The 9109-nt window shown below is 35.4% G+C and overlaps 1 protein-coding gene across 2 annotated transcripts in view; it reads right to left on the bottom strand.

The window, feature by feature from the left end:
* The window catches only part of LOC107572397 (SH2 domain-containing adapter protein F-like), a 110980-nt gene that overhangs the window by 2628 nt on the left and 99243 nt on the right, over positions 1–9109 (bottom strand). For both annotated transcript variants that reach the window (XM_016258833.1, XM_016258835.1), the window contains 2 exons: positions 5421–5550; positions 5221–5340 (listed from right to left, as the gene is read on the bottom strand). In XM_016258833.1, the coding sequence (XP_016114319.1) occupies positions 5221–5340; positions 5421–5550 (250 nt within the window). The remainder of the gene's footprint in view (positions 1–5220; positions 5341–5420; positions 5551–9109) is intronic.

Genomic DNA, 9109 nt, shown 5'->3' with positions numbered 1-9109 from the left:
AGAGAGAGAGGGAGAGAGGGAGAGAGAGAGAGAGAGAGAGAGAGATGCATTGAGGAGTTCTAGAGACACCAAAGCCTTTGTGCTCTTATCAACAGATACTTCATCATTATTTTCCCTTTTAATCCAAGGATTAATTTCACTTCATATATCTGAAAGATTCACTGCGGTTCATGACAATGTCATGAGTGTTCACTGATATGATTCACAGAGTGTACATGTATATGTGAATATACTGTTTATCTCTAAAATCAGAAATGAGCTGCTCTTTTGTAATAGCAAATATGAATGTTTCTGTATACATACACAGTTTGGGAACAGTAAGATTGTTCATGTTTCTGAATGAAGTCTCTTCTGCTCACGAAGGCTACATTTATTTGATCAAAAATACAGGAGAAACTGTGAGATATTGTTGAAATTTCAAACAGCTGATTTCTCAAAATCAGTGTATGTTGTTACAAAATATTTCTATTTTAATAATAAATCAGCATATTAGAATGATTTCTGAAGGATCGAGTGACACTGAAGACTGGAGTAATGATGCTGATGAAACTTCGGATTTAAAAACGGAGTATATAAAAACAGAAAACTAATTTGTGATATTATTTCAGTTTTTTTTTTTTATTATTGATCAAATAAATGCAGCCTTAATGAGTCTTTAAAAAACATTAAACATCTTACTAATCCCACATTTTTGAATGGCAGTGTATATGAAATAAAATAAGATATAAAAATTATAATAATAATGTAATATATAAAATAAAAATAAATAAATAATACATATACATTTACACACAAACCACAGGAAAAAATTTAATATATTTATTATACGCTAATTTTATTATTTATTATTCATTTATAACACACATACATTCATATATTTCTAACATTACTTGCATTTCACCCAGAACATTTCTTTATTAAAATACAGTCTTTATTAGCGTGCAGAGCAAAGCCTCAGATGTTAATTAAACCTGAGCAGATTGATGTTTTATAAAGATAACTCTGTGGAAGCTGATAACCTGCTGCTGCTTTTATTGTAGATGAGATGAGCAGTAAATGCATATGAGAGCTGGGTTTGATCCTGTGTGTTTAAATTACAAGCCCAAAGAGTGTGTTTGAGCAGAGACCCGTTCCCCGTTCGCTCACAGCGCTCGCGGTCCTGCTGCGGATGCACATTAATGCACCCCGCTAATTCATAAACCTGAGCAGATTGATGTTTTATAAAGATAACTCTGTGGAAGCTGATAACCTGCTGCTGCTTTTATTGTAGATGAGATGAGCAGTAAATGCATATGAGAGCTGGGTTTGATCCTGTGTGTTTAAATTACAAGCCCAAAGAGTGTGTTTGAGCAGAGACCCATTCCCCGTTCGCTCACAGCGCTCGCGGTCCTGCTGCGGATGCACATTAATGCACTGCTAATTCATAAACTTTTACTCTCCCTCCATTCAGAGGAGATTTATTTGAGTGACACTGAAGACTGGAGTAATGATGCTGATGAAACTTCGGATTTAAAAACGAAGTATATAAAAACAGAAAACTAATTTGTGATATTATTTCTTTTTTTTTTTTATTATTGATCAAATAAATGCAGCCTTAATGAGTCTTTAAAAAACATTAAACATCTTACTAATCCCACATTTTTGAATGGCAGTGTATATGAAATAAAATAAGATATAAAAATTATAATAATAATGTAATATATAAAATAAAAATAAATAAATAATACATATACATTTACACACAAACCACAGGAACATTTTTTATATATTTATTATACGCTAATTTTATTATTTATTATTCATTTATAACACACATACATTCATATATTTCTAACATTACTTGCATTTCACCCAGAACATTTCTTTATTAAAATACAGTCTTTATTAGCGTGCAGAGCAAAGCCTCAGATGTTAATTAAACCTGAGTAGATTGATGTTTTAGAGAGCTAACTCTGTGGAAGCTGACCTTTATTGTACATGAGATGAGCAGTAAATGCATATGAGAGCTGGGTTTGATCCTGTGTGTTTAAATTACAAGCCCAAAGAGTGTGTTTGAGCAGAGAGCCGTTCTCCGTTCGCTTACAGCACTCGCGGACCTGCTGCGAATGCACATTAACATGCTGCTAATTCATAAACTTTTACTCTCCCTCCATTCAGAGGAGATTTATTTCACTCCCTTCATCCATAAAGCAGGCCACCGCTGAAGCCTCTTTGCCTTTTAAGATCTTTAAGAGACTGGACTTCACTTACGCTCCGCTCTGAACCACAGATCTACTCAGACAATCGCTCCGTTTCATGAGCAGACCACCTACAGACGCCGTTATAGAGCATCATGCAAAGACTCAGACATGAAAAATAATCCTAAAAATTCATATATTTATTCAATAAATACAATTAGAATAATCAATCAATATCAACAAAATCCATCTTTGCACTGCAGAAGTTGCACGGAAGCTGCATCTGCAGTGGCATTTATTATTATTATTATTATTAATGCATTATAATTTATTGCCACTTATTTATTAAAGTGGGACATATTAACGCATTGTTTTATGCATTGTATATATTTATGCATCTCAGAGATGTAATGAATGCATTTTCACTAATTGCGCAAACTTATTCAGATCATTTATTTATATATGTATTTGTTTATTTTTATTTATTTGTTCGTTCATTTATTAAATTATTCATTGTATTAAATGCACTCATTTCATTTATTTGTTTTAATAATTGTATTTATTCAAAATATTAATTTCATTTATTCATTATTTAATGCATTCATTTCATTAATTTTTTAATCATTGTATTTAATTATTTAATGTATTTATTAATTGTATTCTTTCTTTCTTTATCAATGTGTTCGAAAACACTTAATTATTCAGGAACGAAACACCAGTGTGTTGAACAATGACACGATTGACAAAATAGAGCAACACCGGCCACATTGACAATATTGTGTATAAAAAGTATGCCACTTAAGATTAACATTAAAATGTTTTATGTATTTGTTATAAGATATTGTCTAAAGTATAACATATAGATGTTAAAAGGAGGACAAATGAGTGTCAGGACTGATGGCTGCCCTACATTCAACACAAAAAAGCACTAATAAAGGCACCTCAGCTTTATTAAAATGCACTATTTGCGTGCTTTTGTTAATTAGAGCATCACCTCATTATCTTAGCAACATGTTAAGGACTCAGATGAAGCAACAATGAAAGAGCGGTGTTATGGTCAGGTGTCTCATCAGTGATGCTGCGCACAGACAGGAGCGTTTCATAGCAGCATTAATATTTCAGCAGACTCAGACACGGATCGTTTGCATGTTAGAGACTCTGCTTTAGCACAACACTCGTGACGAGACACAGACCCTCACAGACTCCTCGACTCACACTGCTTCTGTGTTCAGACCGGCTCTCATGACACCGGATAAATAATTCAGTCCACAACATGATTTAACGTCTATCAGAGGCATGCTACAGATGACAGCTGCTGATCATCACAGAAAAGCATTTTAACTTGCCCTTCACTTTTGTGGTTATGTTTAGGACCCACCACTGAAATGATCATATAGACAACATTAGAGCTCAAACAACATTATGCATGAAAAAAAGGTGCATTCTAATCTAAGCGCAATAAAGAAAAACAGGGTTGTGCACCATTTACACTCAACTAATTTCCTAAATTGCATTTATTTTAATTTATTTATTCCAATGCATTGATTTCATTTATTCATTGTATTTTTATACATATTTTTTGTTTCCATTTCATTTATTCATTTATTTAATGTATTCATTTTATTTATTTATTCATTGCATTCATTTATTCAATGCACTGTTTATTTATTCATTCATTTAATGTATTCATTCCATTTATTCATTCATTTAATCAGTGTATTTATCGAATTAATATATTTTATTTTAATTATTTTTTTATTCATTGCATTGCATTCATGTTAGCATGACAACTCTACTTAGCAATGTGCTAAAACATACTAGGAACATGCTAACAAAGTGCTAAAACTGATTGAACTGTTTGTTTTAAAATGTTTTGTTATATTTCAATTTCACAAATAAACGTGCAGCAATAGCCTAATAAAAGGACACCTTTGAATTTATTGTATAATATCTTCAATCTCATTTTGTTAAAGGGGTCATATGATGCGATTTCAATTGTTCCTTTCTCTTTGGAGTGTTACAAGCTCTTGGTGCATAAAGAAGATCTGTAAAGTTGCAAAGACTAAAGTCTCAAATCCAAAAAGCCGCAGCTTCCGCTCACGCTAGGCCGCTGTGTTTCGTTGTGAAAGCGAAACTACTTTGTTTGGTCTTCCAAAAGAGGACACGACTAGAAATCAGTGTTAAGTTGTATTTACAACACTGTTCCAGAACACTTCAACCCAAATATTCAGATGTGTGCAGCACACTTTATGGAGGACTGTTTCGTGATCCTGGGAGAGTAGACTACAATGCAGCTGTTCTGACTCACAGACTGTAAGTACGTCTTTATATTTAAAGGATTTGTCACTGATGATTCAAACGTGAGTTTTGAGCAGTGTAGAGTAGTGCTTGTTGTTTGTCATTTCTCCGATCACAAATGCAGACATGGTTTTATGTTTACGCGGCGCGATGCAACGCAATGCGTAAAAAGACAGTATAAGTCATTATAATCAGTAATTATGTCCCCACTGGATGCAACAAATGCCTGGTTTATAATGGGTTTTCATGTTTTGTCTCGTCGATCCGGCCGGACAGAGCATCATCACAGTATGGTGAGGGGCGTAACATTTCCGTCACACGCTTGAGGTATTCAGCCAATCACAACGCACTGGATAGCTGGCCAATCACAGCACACCTCGCTTTTCAGACTGATGAGCTTTGTAAAAATCGACGTGTTTCAGAAAGGCGGGGCATAGAGGAGAAACAATAATGTACAGTATGTGGAAAATAATGTGTTTTTTTTACTTTAAACCGCATAAACACATTTCATTACACCAAATACACAAAATGTTCTTTTTAGCAGCATCATATGACCCCTTTAAAAAAAAAAAGAGAGAAAATCAGATCGTAAATCGAATTGAATCGTGAGTCGAGTGAATCGTTACATCACTAGTCAGAATCGAAGCAGAACAATTACTCGCTTCACGATGCATCGATTTATTGTCCCAGCCCTAGTTGTTAGTGGCTGTAGAGTAATCTGAGTGTGTGACGATGAGCTTCTTACTTGAGCGAGAGCGAGAAGTCATTCTTACAGGTCTCGCTGTTCCTCACCAGGTAACTGGCCTCTTTACACAAGCGCAGCAGAGCCTCGGCGTCCGTTCGGCTGATGGCTCCATGATACCAGCTGTGGAGCACAGAACGACAGGGGTGAGCGAGGAAGAGCGGCAGAGCCTTCATCAAGCGTCTGCTGTCGGTTCAACTCACAACTGGCTCTCCAGAGGCACGGCCGGGTCGATGCGCTCGCCCACGCTCGGCTCGGTGGAGCTCATCTTCCCGCTCGAGTGCCGCTGCAGCGGACGACACTTCAGATCCTTCTCCACGCCGTCAAACTGCACTGTAACAGCACAACACTACTGGTGATGCATCACATAACGGCAGAAACACAAAGTACACTACTGGTGATGTGGCACATACACTACTGGTGTAACGGCAGAAACACAAAGTACACTACTGGTGATGTGGCACATACACTACTGGTGTAACGGCAGAAACACAAAGTACACTACTGGTGATGTGGCACAGCTTCATATAATGACAACTCAACTGCATAACTGATCTCTAACTGCATCCCAAATGACGCCCTATACACTATACACTTGTACACTATGTACTTATGCACTCAACCATGTAGTGTATGAATTATATAAGGTTATTTTGTTGTTAATAATCAGAGTCTCATAGTCCTTTCCCCTTCTCAACGTAATTAAAGCTGCGACAGTTGAGGTTTTTTCGTTTATTTAACTGCATCTTCTGGGTATTTAAAGTGCACTTTTTCTTTTTGGAATTTTCAGTGTGAACACACTACTCGCACTATTTATACTACAAGACGTCATCGAATAGTGCATAAGAATGCGATTTAGGACGCAACTTCTGTCTCTCGTATCATTTAGCAAGTTTTTTTTTCTTTCTCGAATAATGAAATGATTTAAGCTTTATGTCCATTGTTTTGAAAAGTAGTCATTTATTAGGCTGAACAATGTCTAGTTATTACAAAATATTATTATTATTTTTATATTATGTTATTCTAAACTGTTTTTTAAATATTTTAAACCTTTTTTAATAAGTGAAATCATTCAAAATAAATATTTATATTAATTTATATTTACTCAAATTATTTAATAAAAATAAAAAGTAAAAAAAAATAAGATAACATTGTTACACGTTAAATATACTTACTATAGTAATAACAGTATATAATGCATAATTACAAGCAATCCCTTAACCAAATGCTAATGTTAACCCACAGTGCACGTTGTTAATTAATATTATGTACTTAATTGTATACTTATACTTTATCAAAGACACTTTAAAATAAAGTGACACCCCAAAAAATATATATAAATGAAATGTTTTAGTTTTTGCTTTCCACCTGTTGAAAATGATGATGCATTCTCTTCTTTCTCATATAATAAAATGATTTAAGCTTGAAACAATATTTAAGGTTGAAAATGATAATAAAAAGAAAATGTTGGAATGAAATCCACAAGTGACCTGTAATTCCTCGGAGCACTGCTATCCAGAAATAGATTTTTGAAGAATATTGGCCCAGCATGACCTAGTAAGACTAGCAGTCCATACACTGTGCTTTGAGCTTTATTGAGCAGAAACTCCCTGCGGGCCGTAACTCAATCCAGTGAAGTCTCTGTGAGCGCCTGAGGGACTGAAGCTCATCCTGCGTGTAATGAGAGGAGCTGCAGACGAGACAGACGCTTCATAAAGATACTGAAATATCCTCATGCGGACGAGAGGGAACGCGGGACGTCCCGTATGAGACCGGCTCACGGGAATCAAAGGAAAACACACATAAACCCACACAGAGACATGAATGAGAGTGGAAGCATGTTTGATTTCTGTGGCAGTGTCGTCATCTGACCCTGAGCGTTCTCTGAACCGCTTTATCTAGCAGAAACACGAGAACAGATGCAGACACGGACTGAACAAGCAGTCTGAGAGTTTCACATCACCTTACGGACACTGCAGCTTCAGCTGGACCACAAAGTCATTTAATTATTCATTCAATTTTATTACACAATATTTGTTCATTTTGACATGTCAGTCAATAAATACACCTTACCATATATATATTAGTGCTGTCAATTGATTAGAAAAATAACTAATTAATCGCACATTTTTTCTGAAATAAAATTTTGCAATTAAGTCCACCTAACATTACAATTTTTTTTATTTTTTTTATTTTTACATTTATTTTATTGCAATAATTTCACATTCAATCCTTAAATTAATATAGAAACAACATAAAGACAGTATATTTTTTATATTTGTATAATGGGATCTTGTTATGACTGAAGGCCAGTATCACTGATACCAATACTACAGATGTCTCTATGAAATAGTTTTTCTCCCTAATATTTACCCATTGACTAGCCACTCAACATCACAGTATAATTGAGAGCTATCGATTTTAACACTTATTAGACTACTTAAACATACAGAAATTGAATAAAGTTATCAAACACAACATTTTTAATTAAATATACTGTAGATGAATCCTTAAAGCTACAAAATTGATTAATTTCCTCTTTTTTTCGTATGTTCTTTGATGAACAGACGTCACAGCAGCTGGTTATTAGGTTTTTTGGCTGCTATCACTTTAAGAGCTGCCGCTGCTGAACGTGACGCGGATCTGACACGTATTGTATTTTCTCACATCTCTTTACCTTTTCTGACCCACTTCAGGTCTTAAAGTCTCTACTAATGAACTGGAGAGTTGAGTCGGGTGTGTTAGATGAGGGAGAGGGGAGGCAAGCTCCAGGACGGTTTGGAAAAACAGAGACTTACATTTGATTAAATGACTTGCACACATATATAGTTTTAAGGCAGCTGTAATCGCCTTTTTGGTAACTTCATGACTTAACTGACGACATAACTACAACATTGCATTCTCGTACTGTAGTTTCTTTCCCGCTTTGATATGAAAAGATACAGGCTACAGCGTGCCGGTGTCTTTGTGTGTGCAACTGAAGATGACTTAACTGACGACATAACTACAACATTGCATTCTCGTACTGTAGTTTCTTTCCCGCTTTGATATGAAAAGATACAGGCTACAGCGCGCCGGTGTCTTTGTGTGTGCAACTGAAGATCACGCGCTGCGAGCACAGTACTGTTTCCGCATCTAAAACCTCTCCGGTTTGATGGGGTCATAAAGACGTTCTGCGACTGAATAAATGCAATTTTTGTCAAAAAATAAAATAAAAATGAGAACAGAATCAGCAGTTGTGAGTGAGGTGGCCAACCCTAGCCCCGCCCCTGCGTTAACTGAAAAAACTGAAAAAATTAATCGCTTGCGTTAACTTTGACAACACTAATATATATATATACACACATACATACACATATATATACAGTATATATATGAGTTTATTTTGTGAGAATAACTAGCTGAATGTACATTATGTGAACTTTAGAGTGAAATTGAGTAGTGAATTGTTGTTATTATACTATATAACACTGAATATATAATATAATACAATTAATACATAATAATAAAACGCACACACACACATATAGAGCAATTAATACAATTAATAAATTAATAATAACAATTAATAAAAAGTAATACATTATGAAATACTGAATATTATATAGCTGAAAAAAAGAGTTTATTTGATCTGTGTCTATAAACACAAGAAAGTAAGTCTGGCCCAGTACAGCCATCAGTCCACATGAGATACAGGGGTCACGGAGGTCACGGGGGTCAGAGGGGTCACAGGATGTAGCTGTAGTGAGAGCTCAGGTTTCTGATGAATGAATCTGTAGCCTCGAGCATCAGTGAACACACACACACACACACACACACACACACACACACACACACACACTCTCTCTCACACACACACACAGACACACACTCGCACGCAGACACACAGACT

The sequence above is a fragment of the Sinocyclocheilus grahami genome, unplaced genomic scaffold (genome assembly GCF_001515645.1).
Source record: "Sinocyclocheilus grahami isolate Dianchi unplaced genomic scaffold, SAMN03320097.WGS_v1.1 scaffold1745.1, whole genome shotgun sequence".
Lineage (NCBI taxonomy): Eukaryota > Metazoa > Chordata > Actinopteri > Cypriniformes > Cyprinidae > Sinocyclocheilus > Sinocyclocheilus grahami.
Note: the sequence above shows the minus strand (reverse complement) of the source record. Positions and strands in the feature narration are given on the sequence as shown.